Consider the following 21,258-nt stretch of genomic DNA (forward strand, 5'->3'; position numbering starts at 1 on the left):
CCATGCGAGAGTTAGACACCCCTATAGCATTTTCTAGTGAGCTGACCATTTCTGTTGTCAGGATTTGCATGGGAAAGGCTGCCAGTATTCTAATTAAACAGTGTATTAATGAAAATTTAAATATAAGCATAATATTTCCATTGGCAATTGTAATTAACAGAATTCAAGTGGAAACTGCTTTGCATTAGATATTTTACCTTATCATAGATCCTGTTGAGTAGTCTTGGCACTACTGGAAAGACTGTTGGCTTTAAAGCTTTCATGTCATCAGTTAAAAGTCGAATATCTCCTTGGAAGAACCCAACTTTTGCTCCATTGCTGTACATTACAGTCTAAAAAAGTAACCATGAAGATGACCTTCAATATACCGCAAAAGTTACCAAGACAGAGACCTCCCTCACTGCCAGTTGAACCTCTTATGGCCTATTAAGGTACCTAGGTATTAGTTACCTTCATTTGGGATACCAGGTATTCATTTTATTTTTTATTTAATTAAAAACATTTTCAGAAGTAGAACATGAAAACAGATTGCTGTAAACTGTATTACTCAAGTTAAGATTGAGATGAGGTGTTCCAATGGAAAAGATGGCTCTTCCACTCCATGGAATATTTGTGAAAACTAACTATCATTCCTCACTATAGAAACTCAAGATGCCAAGAATGAAGGAGATGAATCAAAGTTAAGAATGCCTTTTTCTGCATCTAGTCCATTCTGGACAGCTGCAAGTGACTTGTATTGGAGATAGACAGACAAACTCAAAAACAGAGTTAGATAAGTCAAAAATATACTTCCCATCTCAAGATCTTGCTTGCAACATTTAAATACATTCAGACAGGCCTTTTGTCACATTAAGCAAGAAGGACCACAATCTTTTTGCCGGTACATTGCTTACAGAGCTAACCAACTGCTGAAGAGTGAAACCAAGTACCTTCCTGCATAGCCGCTCACATGCCAGAAAACCCAAGAAGCATCACACAATTCTTTGAGTGGCAAGTAGAACTTAGAAAGGGGTTTACCTGCACTACTCTCTCAAACATGTGAGCTAGAGGAAGGTATGACATTGACGTATCTGATGGCAGACAAGGAGTCGTCATCTGTAAGAAAAGAAGCAGATATCAAAGTAATGCTACTTCATTGCCTTGTTACACAAATATGCAAAATTACAAGATTTGATCAGGCTGCAAACAATCTAAACAGCCAGCTTGGCACATACACATGGTTACTTACTTCTATGCTCTTCATGAAAGCAGCAGCATTGGCAACAACACCCTCATGCGTTAGCATGGCTCCTTTAGGATTACCTGCAAACATAAGTTCAAGCAAATGAATGTTTGCCTCACGCTAAGAGCTGAACCACATGCTGTTTAAAGCAGCTTAAAACACTGTTAAACATGAACATTTATTTTAAGAAGTGTATATGCCACCTTCTCTCATCAAGCATAAACTCAAGGCAACTTACAACAACCAACCTCATGGTTTAAAAACCATGAAGCTTCAAAAGCAGCATCAGAATCTCCACGTGTTTAGCACCAATGCATTTCTTTTAGAGGCATGCATGCAATATGCTGCATTACAGCTAACCAAGCAAGTCTCAGCTATTACAGACAGCATGCAATCTTTCTGTTAGGACAAAAGATGCAAAGCCGAGTACCCTCTGAAGTTCTGCATCAAACATCCATTTTTAAGGCCCACTGGGAAACCTTTGGAAATGGTGTTGTATGTCCCTTTCTTTCCCTGCTCATCTCCCAAGTTGTGCAATAGTCTTAGTCTACGGGCACAAAAGGTTAGTTTCTCTCACACACACCACCAATACCATTAGTTTTAATAGGATTCACTTCTCTTCCTCCCTGGCAAGGGGAGATAGAAATTCATGGGTGCTTTATTTCCCACTAGCGGTCTGGGACCAAATACCTCATCCCCTCTCCACATTCCTCAAGAAGGGTCTAAATTCCACCGTGTGGGCATGAAGTTTCAATATGAGTCCTTCACATACTGAACAGTCACCAAGACCATCTTACATGTTATAAGGATAAGGATTTGAATGAAAATCTCTCTAGTGGTTGGTGTGAGTGGCTACAGATGAAGGTTTTTTTTCTTTTTCAGCACTTGGATGCACTCAGTTATCTCCAGCATGTCAGATGAGTCATACTGTAGCTATCTCAGAACAGGATGAGTGTGTTGCAGAGCTATCACAGAATATGCTGCCTACTAACATTCTATTATGTTATTTACCTGTTGTTCCACTGGTGAAACAGACTATGCCAAGATTTCCTGGTTTGGGAGGCTGAAATGAGATAACCACTGAGTTCAAATGGGCCCAAGTACATGAACATTGCACACCATGGTAAATAGGCATAGCTTGTTGAGCAAACTAGAGAATGAATACTTACAACTGGTTTGCTAAAGTTGTCTCTTCCTAGAGCCTGTAGGAAAAAACAAAAAAGAGCAGGATTAAGCAGTGATGCTAGGAATTGGCTACAGGGATTGGGGGGGTGATCTCTTACAGGCCACCTCAAGTAGATCTTCTGTGAAGTTCTGATCATAAGTTGTGATTAGTCTGGTACCATAGAAAGCTGCCTTATACCAAGTCAGACCACTGGTCCATCTAGTTCAGTATTGTTTACACTGAGCGTTAACAATTCTCCAGGGTTTCAGAAAGGGGCCATTTCCTGCCCTTCCTGGAGATGCCAGGCATTAAATCTGGGATCTTCTGCATGCAAAGTAGATGCTCTACCAGTGAGCTACAGCCTCTTTCCCGAAAGGGAAGAGCTGTTTGCAGTACTAGTAATTGCAGGAAAAAATCCTGTCAATAGCTATGCAGTTGTAGATTAATTACAGATTAATCCAAGGGTTGAGCGTAAGCCTAAGGAGAGATCATGTCTTTAGGTGAAAATTCACCAACTTTGAACTCCCTCAGGGTACAGACTTTATTATTTTTTATATCCCATCTATCATCATAGGACACCAGAGGAAGGAACAATAAATTTACGTGTAATTATGTTGTGAAGAACTCTCCCTGGAATACTGTACAGTGTATAGGCATACCAGAATGTAGGCATTGCTATTCATTTATGCACTCTTATAACAGTTTACTTGGTATAGAAAAGGCCAAGAAAGGAAAGATCAGCATATTAAAGATAATAAATTGGAAGATGCCTGGAGATCACATCTGAAGTTGTTTCTAGCTCTGTGCGGCCAGCATCATTTGTAAAAAAACATGACGATTGTGGCAACAAAAACCACCTGTCTAGCATGTACACTGCTGTCTTGCCATGTCACAATCACACCAAATTGACAATGACCCAGTTCACATCTCAAATCAAACCAAGGATGGGGAACATTTTTTTTAGCCCAAGGACCACAAGCAAGAGCGGGCAGTGAATTAAGTGTCAATTTTACCTTGGTACAGTATTTTTATTTTTTGTTTAAAAATATAAATATATAAAATATCACAAGTTGGTATACAGAATAAGAGCACAGTATTACAACAAAAACAAACACTTCAGTAAGAGCTGGTTGGCAGAGAGTCTCAGATTTGAGAGGCCTCTCCGATTAATACAGTTTTTGAAAGTGAGCAGGAATGACTCCTGCCAAACCTCAGTTGGCAAGAAGTTCCACGAGGCAGCACCAGCCACACTAAAGGATTGGTCCCTGGTAAACTTCAGGGACATGCAGACCAGCAACAGTGCCCCATCAAAAGACCTCAGCAATCAAGGTTGAGCATAAGTAATCAGGTGGTTCTTAAGATACTTTGGATCCAAGTTATTTATGGCGTTGTGAATTAACACAAGGACCTTGAACCAGCTCCGGTAGCAGACTGGTAACCAATGCAGCTCTCTCAGCAATGGAGTAACATGATGCCAGCAGCATACTCCTGTGGATAGTCCAGCCAGTACATAGTGTACTAGCTGCAACTTTCAGACCAAACACAAGGGCAGCCCCACAAAAATTCAGCAACTGAGCCTTAAGGTTGCCAATGCATGGATCACAGTAGGCTTGTTTATTCACACTCACACATCCCTCTCTGACAGTGCGTTTTGCTTGCCTGGATAGAATTCAAGGACACATTTCAGTCAGGCAACACCACCCAAGGAGGATTCAAAACAGGGCTGGTGAAAAGTGCAAGTAAGGATCATGTGCAGTCTGGGGAGAGCCCCCAAGAGCTAGACAGAGAGGCCTGGAGGGCTGCATTTGACTCTGCACATCAAGTTCCCCATCACTGCATTAAACTATAGCACAAAATAAACTATGTTTAATGTAAACAATCAGTGTGCTAGTGCCCACTGCTCAAAGTCCCTACTGTACCAGTCGCCACTCTTCCCTTTGACACGCTACAGAAGAAACAAACCAGAGGCTAACTTCATGTTATGCACCAACCAGCACTTGTGGTTTGTTCCTCTCCAAATAAAGCACAGGTAGAAACTCAAGGGCAAGATACTTGGCCATCTGATTAAAATATGCACCTTTGGGAAGAGCACTATGGGCCTGTTTCAACATTCACCCGGTGAAGTTATTGCAAATCTTTCAGAAACATCAGGACCCATGGGGGAGGGGCAGAAGAGAATCCCTAAATATATCTCCAAGTCATACCATTTAACATGCACTCAAAGCCAAATCCCAAAGGGTGCCACATCAAACAAACATTCTTGCCCTTTCTGGAAGGCTTAGCCTCTCTCAAGAACAGATTTGTCAAGCAAGGGGATTCTGTACCTCAATTTCTTGTAATGAAAGGATTTCAACTCCTAGCGTAGCTCCTTTTTCCTTTAATTTGTCATCAAAAGGATCCATCAGAATAATTATCTTCAATCCTGGGATCTTTCTTTGTTCACAGTTCTCAAGTACCACTTGTGCCTTCTCAGGTTTGTCGCAGATCACTGTAGAGATGTCAGCTGAAGGAATACAGCCACACTTGAAAGCCTCCATTTAGTCCCTATTCATAGGAAGCAGTTTATGCAGAACACACAAGAAGCATCTGCTTGCTGAAGCCAGCACCTCCCCAAAACCATTTCAACATGATAATCATTTAAGAAGCTGAAGGTGGAAGGAATCTTCATTGTGACCTACAGGAAAAGCTAGGGGTACAGTACATGCCAGTTGTGGTCAGACACAGACTCCTGAAAGAGCCCTTAAATTCACTACCAAAAGTATTGGCCTCATATTTGGGCTGTAGACCTAGAATTATTCCTTTCACTAGGTTGACCTTGTAAGAACACATAGGGCCAAATATGCTGCATACGAGTGCCCAGAGCCCCTTTAACTGGAAAAGCTGGTTTGGGAGGGAGAGAGAGAGTTCTGTAGAAAAGGTGAGGGCATTTATTCCTTTATCCACCATATTTATTCCAAGTTATGCCACCAAGCAAGCTTCTATCTACAGCAGGGGTTCCCAAAATGAGCTGCACACAGGTGGCCCATAGTATGCCTGAAAAACACAATTAAAAACCATACAACACCTAGCACCGCACATTACAACTGCTACAACAGGCAGAAAGCCATTAAGCAGACCACCAAGAGCCTTAGCAATTTTCAAGCAGCCCATGGGGAGAAAAAAAATTGGGAACACTGATCTACAAGTTTTCCCCATCATGTGTTTTCCTGAAAGAGCTGCTGGGACAGATCTTGAGAGAGGAAAACAAGCAGGAAACATTCTTCATTGCCAATCCTTCCAATCCTAGTCCCTCTCCCCAAGCAAATTTTTTAATTAAGGAAGATGATCATTACATAGTTTGTGGAGTCTGGATCTTGCCTGTTGTAATTGGAAGTTGTGCCACGTTAACAGAATGCAATTAAACAAACAGCCAACTTGCCCAGACTAGTACAGGAAGTCCACTACTATTATGCTACCCCAAGAGACGTATATTCTTGGGGAATTAATCTCAACAAGCTTTATTATTAGAATTTAAGCTCATTTTTTCTTCTCATTAAGTAGTATTAAGGTTTATTTAAGCACTGCGGTAAAAAAAATGCTGGCTAGTTGTACCTTATTTGTGATTTTATCAACAGAAATTTCTAAGAGTTGCATTCAATGGTTTCAATGAAGTGAGCAAAATAAACTTTGAAGAAACCCAAAGCTGAAAACTGAAACACTGGCAGTGGAGTGTTTGACCCTTACCTGTATTTTTTATTTAAAACTTGAGCCTTGTTGAGGACCACTATTTTGATTTCAACAATTTCTCTTTTGTTCAAGATAGCATAACTATCAAAAAGAGAACTATTGCAGCAGGGATGGGAATCAGTGGTCCTCCACACATTGCTGGACTCCAGAGCCCATCATTTCTACCCATTGCCATGCTTGTTGGAACTGAGAGGAGCTGCAGCCACATCTGGAGTGGGAATCACTTCCTACCCAAGATTCTCTCTGTATTGCCAGTGACACCGTTTTAGAGAGCCAGTGTGTAGTGGTTACAGCATTTGACTAAGGTCTGGGAGACTAAGGTTTGAATTCCCACTGAGCCATGAAGCTCACTGGGTGACCTTGGGCCACTTACTGCCTCTTGGCCTACCCTACCTCACAGGGTTCTCGTGGAAATTAAGTAAGGAGGAGAAACATGTACACCACCTTGAGCTCCTTGGAGAAAAGGTGGGATATAAATGAAATAAAAATAATGTCCCAAATATATCTAGCCTGCAATGAGCCTATCAAGACTTCCATTTTAAAATTTGAAGCTAAGATTAGACTAATTGAAAGTCATTGCATTGTTTCATTTTATTGCCAGAAGACTTCCTGCTTGCCAAATCTACCTATTGGTCCTTGCAGAGTAGCCATGCACTCACTGCTGTGAAAGGATAGGCTGAAGTCACTGGCAGGAAGACCAGTTGGGACAGCCAGAAAGAATGAGCAGGAAAATGCAGCTCAAATAGCTTAGTTTCCTTACAGAAAATCCATTACCACCACCACCACACAGATGACATCCCATGTAGTCTGTTGAAGATATTCCGTTCAAGTCTCCACATGGGAGCATAACATTGTATTAAAGACACCGTTTTTGCCTCCGTTTTCTGTTTGCACAGTCCACAGCAAGGGCTCAAAGCCAGCTGCAAACACAGTGTTTTTCATTCACACTGAAGGGAAAGGATCAATCACACAGCTTCCTAATGACCACGCCCTCTTAAGGTCAACATTCCACTTCTTCTGGCAACAGAGTATGCTCAGTTTGTTCCAGAGTAGTTTCATTTAAAAAAGACACTGAAGTGCAATTGTATTTTCACTGCTACAATCCAGCTGAAATACAAATATTTGTTTGAACAGTGTTATGCTTTTGTGCACAAGTGAGGGGGGAAGAAAAAATAAATTTATTTATTTATTTATTTTATTACATTTCTAGACCGCCCTATAGCAATAAGCTCCCAGGGCGGTGAACAGCATAATAAAACAGATTAAAATACAAGCGGATGTAAATACAATACAGTACACAATAAAACATAATTAAAATTCCAAATTTAAATTCAATTTTAATTTTTTTAAAAAAATAAAGCACCGTTTGCAGCAGGGTTGCAGAATGGGAGCCAGCAGCCAAACTTTTCTCTTGAGCCCAGAGGAAATGAAATGAACGGAGGAGGAGGGAGTGGGTATGGAGAGGGCAACTATTAACACACCCACCTAAAAGCACTGGAGCAAAGCATCTGCGAGCACTAGAGATACGAAGTGGAGATGTTTTTTCCTTCCCCCTTTTCAGATTATAAAAGGATTGGGTTAGTAAGGATTTACGGGGGGAAACTGCGTGATAGCTTGTTTGCCAGTAATGTCATGTCAATCATGGGGATTAAAAGGGGCTGTGAGTAGCACCAGACACACACTAAACCTCCGTGTGAATCAGTCCTCTGGCACAAGTACTCCATCTATTGGTAAGCACTCTGAATATTTAATAGATATGCAGGAGTTTCCTTGGCTGATTAAGGGCTCATCTACACAGTAGCGTACTGAGTGTTTGGTGCTACTCACATCTCCTTTAAATTTGCATGGTTCACATGACATTACAGGTAAGCATAAGCTATCACGCAATTTCCCCCCTGTAAATCCATACTAACCCAATCCACTGATAATTTGAAAAGGGAAGGGAAAAAAGTCTTCACTCCCTTTCTCTAAAGCAGACGCTTTGCTCCGATGCTTTTAGGTGGGTGCGTCAATCACTCCCTCTTCCTCCCTTTGTTCATTTTATTTCCTGTAGGCTGACAAGCAACTTCCGGTTGCTCCCCTCCATTCTGCTGGCCTTTTTTATGTTGCTACAAAAGGTGCCTTAATTTTCTCCCCCCCCCCCATGTGTGCATAAGCATAACACTGCTCAAAGATATGTATTTCAGCTGTATCCTACCAGGGAAAACACAGATATTCTCACTTCTGTTTTTTTTTATAAAAAAAACCCAACCTACTGCAGCTGGTAGAACAGACTGAGCATGCTTGGTCACCTAGAAATCAGGAGGACTGGAAATGTATACTTAGAGGGTGGAAAAAAGCAAAACTAATCTTCCCCAAAGGAATGCCTGCTTGTGTGAATGGAAAAAAGTGATTGGCAGCTAACACTGAGCCGGAACTGCAGATAATGCAAATGAAAAGCGAAGGTAAAAGAAGTGCATTTCCTACAAAGAAATGCTCCCATGTAGATGAGCTGTAATACTTTACATGGCCAAAAGAGCGCTCTCCCCTAGGTAAGAAAAGCCTTCATCAACCAGGGATTGTGGGGCTTTTTTGCAGTCAGATCCAGCATACTGACAGCTGTATTGGCATGCGAGAACTTCAGTTGCTAAAGTAACTTAATCTGGCCCTATTCAAAGTAATGTTGTGACATCACATTAAACAGGACTGGAATTAAGGAGGAGAGGGAGAAGAGAATGCCACTTCCATAGAAGACCCACAGGAGGATCACCCCTGCCCCCCCGGCAGCATCTTTTACTTATGCCTAACGAAACTAATGAAGCAGGGGATATATATTTTTCAAGTCATTTCTGCCTTTTCAAAAGAATTTGCATCATTTGAGTTAATACAAGGGTTTTTTTTTGAATGTTTGCCCCTTATATTTGAGGGCCAACAATCTGATTTCACTTTAAGTTAGTCACATGTCAAGAAATGGCTCTTTTTCTTACATGAAGGAAGAGTAGACCAATTTCTCTCATAGCTAGAGGAAAGAGCTTACCTTTATTGATAACATACACAATAGCTTCTGGCCCCAGAGTGTCATAAAGGGGAACTACAACCATTGAGTAAGTGTAGCAGGCAAGCTCAGAGATTATCCACTGCAAAAGACAATAATGGAAAAGCAGCATAAAATTTTGTGCCAATATGTAAAATACCATGTTTAAGGATAAGGTTCTAGTAATCCTCCCTAGGACTCCAGGTCTTAGCTGCCTACATTTAGAGGACTTGAGCTTGCAAACTTACAAGTCTTTAAATTGCTTGCGCCTGGCAGGAACTATATGGGGAACATCTACTGCAATGAGCAAGACAAAACAGCAAAGTTGAATTTTATCAGCTAAACCACACATGCAACTGTGGCAGTTGCGCAAGTCATCACGCAAGCTGAAGAAACATCATTAGGAAATGGCCAATACATGACATACTAATTCCAGTCAGATGGCCAACATGCCAATGCTGCTCCCAGCACCAGACAAGAACAGTAGGCAACATAACACCACATGAACAGGCAGCGAGTCCGTTCACTTGCTCTGCTGTTACCAGATATTGTGATCACTACAATGTACCAATTTAGGAAAGTTTTTATTACAGCTATAGCTCCAAACTAGTTTCCATAAGTTACCTCTGGTCTATTCTGGGCAAAGATGCCAATGAATTGGTCTGATGACGGTTTACATCCTTTGTGTAGGAGGCCTGATCCCAGGTATTCAGCTCTGTCTAGTACCTAAACAGACCAAAAATAGTTAACTTGACTTTATTGGCACAGGATTCTAGTAATGTGTAGCTCCATGTTTTATAACCAACCTGTTGGTAAGACAGCCATTGATAAGCTTGCTTTGGTTTTCTGTATCCTAAGCAAGGGCCATTTTCTGCAAGAGAAATTGAGATTATGAATATTCCAGAAAAGTAGTTTACTGAATAAGAATCTGAAGCTTTTAGGCATCCATGGTTTGCTGAAATGGTCAGCATGATCTGGTGTCTAGATACTAAACCATGCCTTTAGCCTGCAAGGCCTTGAGCACCCAAGGACGTTTCTATATTTAAGAAGTTTATAAAGCTTTGTGCGGAGATGCATTCCCATCCAGAGCAATTATTGTAATTACCTTACTTTAATGTTAGCTATGGTCTTTAGCCAAAAAAGCCCAACATATGAGCATAAATCAAGCCATTTCAAGAAGCACGAGAAGGCATTCTTACTAGAAAGCTTGCAATACCTTTCCTTTACTGCATTCACAGGAAGTATTGGATGTGTAGTTATCCCTTGTCAAAGTAGCATCAGAAACCACCATCTAACACACCTACACAAGGACCAAATTACATGTGATGCAGGAGATTTAGACTGGATCTCCTGATGTGGTTAAAAGACACAGGCATGCGGGCTCTATGTCTGACATTGATTGGTGCAGCATGCTGGTGGAAGCAATACAAATACAAGATTTTATATGTATACTAGTCCCGATCTTCTAAGAAATCAAAATAGCAGCTGGGGGAGTGCTGGGGGAGTTCAGATCAGGGGAAACAGCATAGGGGGAGCCCCTGCTCTGATAAAGTTTGGATTCCTTTAAAAAACAGTGTTTTTTACGGCCACAGTTCTTACTGGGATTAAAAAATATGATCATATAACCCCTGTCCTGGCCCAGCTGCACTGGCTACCAATATGTTTCCGGGCCAGATTCAAAGTGTTGGTTCTTACCTATAAAGCCCTCAACGGCATTGGACCGCAATACCTGGTGGAATGCCTCTCCCGCTATATACCTGCCCGTTCACTACGTTTGACATCGAAGGCCCTTCTCCGGGTTCCAACGCATATGGAGGCCCGGAGAGTAATAACCAGAACTAGGGCCTTCTCAGTGGTGGCCCCCGAGTTATGGAACGCCCTCCCTGATGAGATACGCCTGGTGCCTTCTTTGTTATCCTTTCGGCGTCAGGTAAAGACCTACCTCTTTGCTCAGGCATTTTAATTTAATTTTATTTTAATTTGTCTTTGTCTTGATTTTGTTTCTATATTTTACAGTGTATTGTTATCATGTTTATTGTATTTTAATCTGTTTTTACCTTTTTGTACACCGCCCTGAGAGCTAGAAAGCTATAGGGCGGTTTAGAAATCTAATAAAATAAATAAATATTTTCTTTAGGCAGAAGATCCAATAATGGATCTACCACATTTTATGATTTGGTCTCAAGTATTACACTCTGACCTTATGCATATGGAAGTCAAGCTTTCCATTTCCCACCATTTGTTTCCCACACTGGTTATAAGGAGATCTTCAATATACCAAAGAAATATTTTGCATATTAAGGGGTTTTTATTTAAAGATTCAGGGCATGTCTACAGCAAGCCAGACATTTAAGAAGAATATTCTCAGACAATTATTGCAGGTGGAAAAGGTTGGTCATATCAAGGAGCAGGGATACACATGGAAAGACCACCATGAAGCCATGTCTCTCCCTTAACGCATAACTGGAAGGAAAGCCTGTGGCAAGGCAACATTGCGTTAGCTTTTCAGTACTCAGCTTCATTAGCTTCCTCGGGGAGATGAGAAGTGCTATGGAAACACCCCTTTCACACAAACATTTGGCTTGGGTACAAGGCCAACTATTGAAATGAATGTCAAGACAGGCTATTCAGTTGTCAGGATGAATTCCCTGCTTACCCGATATATAACGTCCTCTTTTGAAACATTCATATAAGGTCTTTGCATCCTCGAAGTAGTAAGAAAGAAGCTTGTCTTCAGGCATAAGGGCACTTCTTCTTGCTCCTCCCTACATACAGAAATTATTCGGGTTAGCTGGTAATATGGATGATGTGTCACCAGTCCCCACTCCATTACTAGACTAAACTCAGAATTTGGATTGAGAGTGCCCAGTTTTTTTCTCCCCAGAATCTGTACTCAGGGCAGTCTTATCTAACAAAGCACTAAGATGAAAAAAGTTACACTAGTTTGTAAAGCATTGGCAATGCATCTGGTGACACATGAACTCCTACCACCACCACCACCTGCACTCACCATATGGCCTCAGCGTTTCCAGGCTCCCTTGGAATCCTGCTCTCTTGGCCCAAGCCATGTGTGAATGCTTGGAGAAGGCTCCAAATGCAAGAGCTCTCTCCTAGAACTCCCCCTTCCTTGCTGCAGGCTTCCCACCACCACCACCTTACGGTAAACAGAGAAACCAGCAACAGGGAAGGCTGCTACCAAGTCCAGCTAGTTAAGAGGCGAGATGATGGTAGACTCGCCTTGTAACTGGCATCATACTTTCCGGATTAAGAGTTTCTAACCCTCTGCCTCTCACTGAGGAATTGGTATTATCCCTCTATGCTTTCTCTCTATAATGCCCAGTAAATTATATGAGAGGCACCATTATAACATTGAAGCCAAGCATATGGCTTCAATTCACAGACTCTGTACATGAGTAAGCTATATGTAAGCCCCAACTAGAGATGTAAAATTTCTGGAAATTTTGAAGCCATGGAAAAATAACAGTTTTTTCCTTTTTTTCCCCCCAGAACAAAAACCAGAATTTTTTGGAAAAATTGAAAAAATGAAATATTAGCACTTTTTACAGATTGAAAGTCACTTTGTTACTTCAGGAATATAAAATGTAATTATGTACAAGTTGGTTTGGCATAAAATTATCACATTTGGTATATTAAGAAGTATGTTTTATTCAAACAATTACAAATTGAGTTTACTTTTTTAAATTTTTCCTTTTTTTGTAACAAATGGATCTACAAACTCCTGAACTCGAAAGGAACCTCTTTCATTTTGCCAGTTTATGAGGAGCAGGCAAAAAACAATTAATAAAACAGAAGAAACCATCAACATTAATAACGAAGAAAGTTATTTATGTCTCTGCTAGTCCTCCAGTGTCAAGCAGACATAAAGCATCCACTCCCATAAAAAGAACTGAGGGGAAAAAAGTGGGGGGGGAACCAAGATTCAGTGAAATATTTTATTCATCATGCCAAAATAAAACATTCTATAATCCATTTTTCTTCATTTTTTTCAATTTTTTTGGGAAAAAAACAAAGAAGGTTTCTGGAAAAAATGGGTTTTTCCCAAATTTTTCCAGGCCTTCATATCTCTAGCCCCAACATAATTCCTCTTCATCCATCTCAGGCCATTGGGGTAGCTATTATATTCTTCTGGGACAGCAGTAATTAGATGCTACCAAAGTTTGCAGCTGTCTCATTTGGAACAAGTTTGTCCCACACAATGCTCAGCTGCATTATGAATCAAGCACCATTTTTTCAAGATTTTCTTTTATTCCATGTGAAGCAAGATGCTTGTGCAATCCATACATTGTTGCCACACATAAGTTGTACTATTAGTTAACTAACCCAGCTGATCCTTGTTAGGTAGCTGACAGCAATCAACAATACCACGCCCTTTCTCAACCAAACAGTCTTTGGGAAAAATCACTACCCAGACAATGAAAGCTAATATATACAAACAAGAAAATTGTGCAGCAGCTGCTCTCTATTGAGATCTAAACTCTTCTTAATCCCAAGTATGTGGGGTTTTTTTTGGGGGGGAGAGCATTTTTTCCAGGAGTCTTCATGGTTAGCACTCAAGTACAATCTGAGGCCAAAATAAGAATGTTGTTCTGTCCAGTACCATCAACAAACATGTCAATATTATGAGCTGTAGGATAATTATTTTTTTCCTGAAAGAATCTCATACATACTAAGCAGATTCTAAATCAAGCTAAGTGGATTTCACACTATAGCATCAAATGATGGTTAAGCTATGCAATTCATCCATCTGATCCAACACATTCACTTGCCAGCAACGGCCAATGAAATAATAATCTTTTGCTTTTACCTTAGTGCCTAAGGACTGCTTGTTCAAGTCAACAGGGGGTGTAACTGGTTTTGGTTTGGTTATCAACCATAGGAAGACTGTTGTTCCAAAAGTAACAAGACCAATCAAAGCAGGCGTTGGGAGTGGTGAAAACAAGAGCTGAAGTATCCAAATCATCCTGTTAGATCAGTGCTGCCAGAGTGGTGAAACCTAAAGTGAGAGGCAGACAGAAATCAGGACACAATGAATTTTTCATGCATAGTGGAATAAAGCTATTATCCAGTACCATGACAAGATCTTGAAATGCGCCTGAGGCAGTTAGTTCCATATTATAAGGGTTTATTTTAGATAGAAAATGAATCAGTCTATGGCCTCTGATCACGATGTACAAACCATGCTACGGACAGCAAGAACTCACGGGTCATCATTAAGTTTGGTTGGGACAGATTCTCTAACAAGTATTATTTATTTAAAATATTTCTATCCCACCCTTCTACCCTAAAATAGGGCACTCAGGGCAGCTCACAATAAAATCACACACAACAAAAAGACCCCCCCCCAAATTAAAATACTGTAGATAAAAATACAGTTTAGAAATCTAAGGAAGTGATATTAAAAGACGACCAAAGAGGTAAAACTCATGGTAGGGCAGCCTATTTGACTGTCTAGCTGTGTTAGATCTCAAGAACATGCTTCACCCACTTCTCCTTATCTGCCAAGTCCATTTTAGCCATCTGTACATCTCAGAAGTACAAACCCCAGATGTCATGCCATTCACTATATGCTGCAGTCCTATGCATACTGAGTGGTGTAAGTCCACTAAATTCATCAGAACTTCTAATCATAGGATTGCACTGTTAAGTTTCTTTATTGGAAGAAAGATTAGAAACTGAATAAATAAACACCAGGTATCTCTGGCACCTTAGAACAAGTATTTAAGTAGTGAGGGGTGGAGGATTTGGGGATTGCTCAAGATGGAAGTGCCACTGACAAGGCTGATGTAAATAAATAAAACATAGTATTTAATGTAAGCCCATGAATGCTGCTCCTAAGGATTCCAAGTACACATCTGCAGCCATTTGCTAAAGTAGGCTGAAGATAACATGTGAATGCAAGTGTATACAATTGGTTTCTTCTCAGATATTCATCCCTTTAAAAATGGTCTTGTTTCCAGTCACTTTTCCCATGTCATGCAGAGCTCATAGACAAACTCAAATGACATACCAAAAGAACATTTCTTAACAGATGCGTCAACATCAGAATCCATTCCCGCTGCTCCCAAAGTGAAGTTAATCTAGATGAGAAGACTAAATTCATAACACTCATGCTCATTTCAAATCATATACTGTAGATACCAGGCCACACTGAACAAACACATGTTTACTTGGAAGCAAGGGCCACTTGAGAAATGTACACAATCTAATTAAGGTGGAGAGAACACAAATGATTTGCTCTTTGCCACATTCATGGGTCTTATCCCAAGGGAGGAATTGCATTTGGCTGTAGTGGAGCTAGATACAACACCTTAACTGCAAGTCACTGACATTTTCTCTCACTGCTTATTTTTTAATATCTGAAGTGTCTCCCACTGACTGTGGTTGTGACCTGCAAGGGGTGTGCCACGTTTGTTTTCTTGCCTGAGAACAACATGGCGTACACATGCAACAAGTGCAAGCTCATGGCACTGTTGGAAGAAAAGGGGAGAGGCCTGGAACGGTGGGTGGCTACACTGAAGACTATAAGAGAAGATGAAGAGTTCTTAGACAGAAAGCTGGAACAACAGCAGCAAAGAGACGTGGAGGTGGAGGAGCAACAGCATGTGGTAGCAGAAGGGGAGACCACTTTGGAGAGAAATAATGAAGTGGAGGAAACTCCATGGGAAAGGGTGACAGTTAGAGCTAGAAGACAGAAGAACTAGAAGACACCCTCCACCAGTGGAGCTATGGAACCGCTTTCAACCACTCGAGGAGGAGACTGGAAGACAGCCTGTGGAGGAATAATTGCAGAAGTCCCCGTGTGACAACGAGCAAGAGGCTGAAGCTCAATCAAGCAGGGACAATGAAACCACACCCCACAACAAGATGAGAAGAGTACTAGTAGTGGGAGACTCCCTACTGCAAGGGATCAAAACCCAAGTATGTTGAGAAGATCCGTGGACTTGCCAGGTATGCTGTCTACCAGGAGGACGGATTAGAGATGTGACAGAACGGCTGCCATCACTCATCAAGCCCACAGACAGGTATCCCTTTCTCCTCATCCATGTGGGAACAAATGATACTGCCAAATGGAGCTATGAAGAAATCACATCAGACTTTGAAGCTCTGGGAAGGAAACTCAAGGACTTTGAGGCCCAGATAGTTTTTTCACCCATCCTTCCAGTACTTAGAAGAGGCGTAGAAAGGGAAAGAAAAATACTCCGTGTGAATGAATGGCTGCGAAGGTGGTGCAGACGTGAGAGATTTGGATTCTGGGACTATGGGCTATGGTTCCTGGAAGATGGACTGCTGGCAAGTGATGGGTTGCATCTCACAAGGACTGGGAAGAATGTGTTTGGCCACAGCACGGAAAAGTTCATCAGGAGGGCTTTAAACTGAATCTTAAAGGGGAGGGAGACATAAACTTAATGGCAACAATAGATGAAGGCTTATGCACAGTAGCGGGATCAGAGAGATCGGCTCTAATAGGGACCAGTAACAGTCCTCAGAAAAATGTAGTAAGGAAGCCAAGCCATAAATCACATGGTCTTCGATGTCTGTATACTAATGCGCAGAGCATGGGAAACAAGCAGGACGAACTTGAACTCTTAATACAGGAGGGCAATTACAACTTGATAGGTATAACTGAAACTTGGTGGGATGACTCCCATGACTGGAATACAGCAATTGAAGGATACAACTTGTTCAAGAAGAACAGAAGGAATAAAAAGGGAGGTGGAGTTGTGTTATATGTTAAAAATATATATCCCTGCACTGAAATACAGGAAGATGAGCTTGGTAGCTCCACCAAGGGTATCTGGATTAAAATTAATGGGGCAAGTAATAAAAGGAATGTGGTGTGTGGAGTCTACTACTGACCACCCAATCAAGGAGAAGACGAGAATGTAACTTTTGAAAAGCAAATTGCCAGTGTTTCGAGGAGGTATGATGTAGTAGTAATGGGGGATTTCAATTATCCCAATATCTGTTGGGGGACAAATTATGCCAAACATGGCCCCTCCAAGAAATTTCTGACTTGTGTTGGAGATAACTTTCTGCTACAGAAAGTGGAGGAAGCAACCAGAGGATCAGCTATCCTGGACTTGATTCTAACCAACAGAGATGATCTGGTGGATGAAGTGGAAGTTACGGGAACTCTGGGGGAAAGTGACCACACCATACTTGAATTCTTGATTTTAACAGAAGCGAAAGCTGAGATTAGCCATACGCGCACCCTGGACTTCAGGAAAGCTGATTTTAATAAACTCAGAACAATTGTAAATACGGTTCCATGGCAAGCAACCCTAATGAGAAAAGGAGTCTAAGATGCGTGGGAGTTTCTAAACAAGGAAATTCTAAAAGCGCAATGGCAAGCAATTCCAACAAGGAAAAAAGGGGGGAAACAACAGAAGAAGCCAATGTGGCTTCACAAAAAGCTTAGAGATAACCTGAAAACAAAAAAGGACACATACAGGAAGTTGAAAGAAGGCCAGGCCACAAAGGAAGAGTACAGGCAGGTATCACGGAATTGCCGGGATGGTGTCAGGAAGGTTAAAGCTGAGAATGAGCTGAGGCTAGCGAGAGATGCTAAAAGCAACAAAAAAGCTTTCTTCAGGTATGTCCACAGTAAAAGAAAAGAAATGGTGGCACAGCTACTCAATGAGGATGGCAAAATGATAACAGATGACAAAGAAAAGGCAGGAGTGCTCAACTCCTACTTTGGCTCAGTCTTCTCCCAAAAAAGGGTCTATGACCCTCCCGGGACACATGAAGTTGAAGGGGCAGGATTGGAGCTTGAGATTGATAGACAAATGGTCAAGGAATACCTAATCATTTTGAACGAGTTCAAATCTCCAGGGCCCAATAAACTGCATCCTAGAGTATTGAAGGAACTGGCTGAAGAACTTTCAGAACCGCTGTCTATTATCTCTGCAAAATCGTGGAGAACTGGTGAATTGCCAGATGACTGGAGAAGAGCTAATGTCCCTATCTTCAAAAAGGGCAAGAAGGAGGAACCGGGGAACTACAGACCAGTCAGCCTAACATCAATCCCTGGAAAAATTCTGGAGTAGATTACAAAGCAGTCAATCTGTAAGCACCTTGAAAGCAATGCAGTAATTACTAGGAGCCAACATAGATTTATGAAGAACAAATCCTGCCAAACTAATCTCATCTCATTTTTTGATCAGGTAACCTTCCTTGTAGACTGTGGCAATGCTGTAGACATAATATATCTCGACTTCAGCAAAGCTTTTGACGAAGTGCCCCATGATATTCTGATTAGCAAGCTAGCTAAATGTGGGCTGGATGAAACAACTATCAGATGGATCCACAACTGACTTCAGAATCATACTCAAGGAGTGCTTATCAATGGTTCCTTCTCAAACTGGGTGGAAGTAACAAGTGGGGTACCACAGGGCTCAGTCCTGGGCCCAGTGCTCTTTAACATTTTTATTAACGACTTGGATGAGGAGGTACAGAGCATGCTTATCAAATTTGAGGAGAGACTGAACCTGAACTAATATTTGCAGGAAGGGATTCTGAGGAACTGAGACAAATAGTGGTAACAAGAGAGGAAGTTCTAGGCTTAATGGACAATATAAAAACTGACAAATCACCGGGCCCAGATGGCATCCACCCGAGAGTTCTCAAAGAACTCAAATGTTAAATTGCTGATCTGCTAACTAAACTATGTAACTTGTCCCTCAGGTCCTCCTCCGTGCCTGAGGACTGGAAAGTGGCAAATGTAATGCCAATCTTCAAAAAGGGATCCAGAGGTGATCCCAGAAATTACAGGCCAGTTAGCTTAACTTCTGTCCCTGGAAAACTGGTAGAAAGTATGATTAAAGCTAGATTAACTAAGCACATAGAAGAACAAGCTTTGCTGAAGCAGAGCCAGCATGGCTTCTGCAAGGGAAAGTCCTGTCTCAGTAACCTATTAGAATTCTTTGAGAGTGTCAACAAGCATATAGATAGAGGTGATCCAGTGGACATAGTGTACTTAGACTTTCAAAAAGCTTTTGACAAGGTACCTCACCAAAGACTTCTGAGAAAGTTTAGCAGTCATGGAATAAGAGGAGAGGTCCTCTTGTGGATAAGGAATTGGTTAAGAAGTAGAAAGCAGAGAGTAGGAATAAACGGACAGTTTTCCCAATGCAGGGCTGTAGAAAGTGGAGTCCCTCAAGGATCGGTATTGGGACCTGTACTTTTCAACTTGTTCATTAATGACCTAGAATTAGGAGTGAGCAGTGAAGTGGCCAAGTTTGCTGACGACACTAAATTGTTCAGGGTTGTTAAAACAAAAAGGGATTGCGAAGAACTCCAAAAAGACCTCTCCAAACTGAGTGAATGGGCGGAAAAACGGGAAATGCAATTCAATATAAACAAGTGTAAAATTATGCATATTGGAGCAAAAAATCTGAATTTCACATATACGCTCATGGGGTCTGAACTGGCGGTGACCGACCAGGAGAGAGACCTCGGGGTTGTAGTGGACAGCATGATGAAAATGTCGACCCAGTGTGCGGCAGCTGTGAAAAAGGCAAATTCCATGCTAGCGATAATTAAGAAAGGTATTGAAAATAAAACAGCCGATATCATAATGCCGTTGTATAAATCTATGGTGTGGCCGCATTTGGAATACTGTGTACAGTTCTGGTCGCCTCATCTCAAAAAGGATATTATAGAGTTGGAAAAGGTTCAGAAGAGGGCAACCAGAATGATCAAGGGGATGGAGCGACTCCCTTACAAGGAAAGTTTGCAGCATTTGGGGCTTTTTAATTTAGAGAAAAGGCGGGTCAGAGGAGACGTGATAGAAGTGTATAAAATTATGCATGGCATTGAGAAAGTGGATAGAGAAAAGTTCTTCTCCCTCTCTCATAATACTAGAACTCGTGGACATTCAAAGAAGCTGAATGTTGGAAGATTCAGGACAGACAAAAGGAAGTACTTCTTTACTCAGCGCATAAACTATGGAATTTGCTCCCACAAGATGCAGTAATGGCCACCAGCTTGGATGGGTTTAAAAGACGATTGGACAAATTCATGGAGGACAGGGCTATCAATGGCTACTAGCCATGATGGCTGTGCTCTGCCACCCTTGTCAGAGGCAGCATGCTTCTGAAAACCAGTTGCCGGAAGCCTCAGGAGGGGAGAGTGTTCTGGCACTCGGGTCCTGCTTGCGGGCTTCCCCCAGGCACCTGGTTGGGCACTGTGAGAACAGGATGCTGGACTAGATGGGCCACTGGCCTGATCCAGCAGGCTCTTCTTATGTTCTTAACCATCTCTGTCACTTGAGGCTCAGGTAGCCTCAGTGGCACGGAGTGTCTTCTACCAACTTTGGTTGGTGGCCCAGCTATGCCCCTATCTGGACAGGGATAACTTGGCTTCAGTTGTCCATGCTCTGGTAACCTCCAAGTTAGATTACTGCAATGTGTTCTACGTGGGGCTACCTTTGAAGATGGTTTGGAAACTGCAGCTTGTGCAAAATGCAGTGGCCAGATTGGTAACAGGGACCAGACAGTTCGAACATATAAAACCGATTCTGGCCCGCTTGCATTGGCTGCCTGTATGTTTCTGAGCTCAATTCAAGGTGCTGGTTTTAACCTATAAAGCAGTGATTCTCAAATGGTGTACCCTTATATAGATGTGCAGAACTGGAACTATCATGGGAAATAAATCCTTTTAGCGTAGGCATTAATACTTAATCAAGTGATCTTTAATATTATACAGTTCACTCTGTCCTTATGGAAAATGAAAGAGCCACTAGCTACTAATCACAATTCAGAGGTCCACATACATGTCCCCAAATTGCTTTTTAAGGTGTTAGACCCAGTTTTCTGTGGTCCCAGATTAGCTAAACTAAAAAGTGACTCTTAAAACCCATTTGGGGTTCTGTAATGTAAAGGTTACAGAACAACCATGGTTATAAACGACAGAATTAAAGGCAGAGCTGGACAAGCTGGACAAGACAGCAGACCAAGCTGTGGCAAATACTAGAGAATTTACAAGTAAATATCAGCTGATTACACAAGACCGATCTTGAAGGTTTTCCACCTTAAACTTAGAAAAGTAAAAGTATTGGCCCAGACGTACTTAGAAGATACCTGATAATATGGGGAGGAAGCTGTTTGA

At 41.5% G+C, this 21,258-nt stretch overlaps 1 protein-coding gene across 5 annotated transcripts in view; it reads right to left on the reverse strand.

Annotated features, from left to right (window-relative positions):
- The window catches only part of ACSL5 (acyl-CoA synthetase long chain family member 5), a 46,661-nt gene that overhangs the window by 13,294 nt on the left and 12,109 nt on the right, over window positions 1-21,258 (reverse strand). For all 5 annotated transcript variants that reach the window (XM_061635998.1, XM_061635999.1, XM_061635997.1 and 2 more), the window contains exons 2-12: window positions 13,952-14,140; window positions 11,783-11,891; window positions 9,933-9,997; window positions 9,751-9,852; window positions 9,130-9,229; window positions 4,712-4,890; window positions 2,392-2,424; window positions 2,234-2,285; window positions 1,229-1,302; window positions 1,018-1,095; window positions 198-332 (exon numbers count right to left, since the gene is read on the reverse strand). In XM_061635998.1, coding sequence (XP_061491982.1) covers window positions 198-332; window positions 1,018-1,095; window positions 1,229-1,302; window positions 2,234-2,285; window positions 2,392-2,424; window positions 4,712-4,890; window positions 9,130-9,229; window positions 9,751-9,852; window positions 9,933-9,997; window positions 11,783-11,891; window positions 13,952-14,107 — 1,083 coding nt within the window. In that variant the 5' untranslated portion in view covers window positions 14,108-14,140. The remainder of the gene's footprint in view (window positions 1-197; window positions 333-1,017; window positions 1,096-1,228; window positions 1,303-2,233; window positions 2,286-2,391; window positions 2,425-4,711; window positions 4,891-9,129; window positions 9,230-9,750; window positions 9,853-9,932; window positions 9,998-11,782; window positions 11,892-13,951; window positions 14,141-21,258) is intronic.

Source organism: Rhineura floridana, chromosome 7 (assembly GCF_030035675.1).
Source record: "Rhineura floridana isolate rRhiFlo1 chromosome 7, rRhiFlo1.hap2, whole genome shotgun sequence".
Lineage (NCBI taxonomy): Eukaryota > Metazoa > Chordata > Lepidosauria > Squamata > Rhineuridae > Rhineura > Rhineura floridana.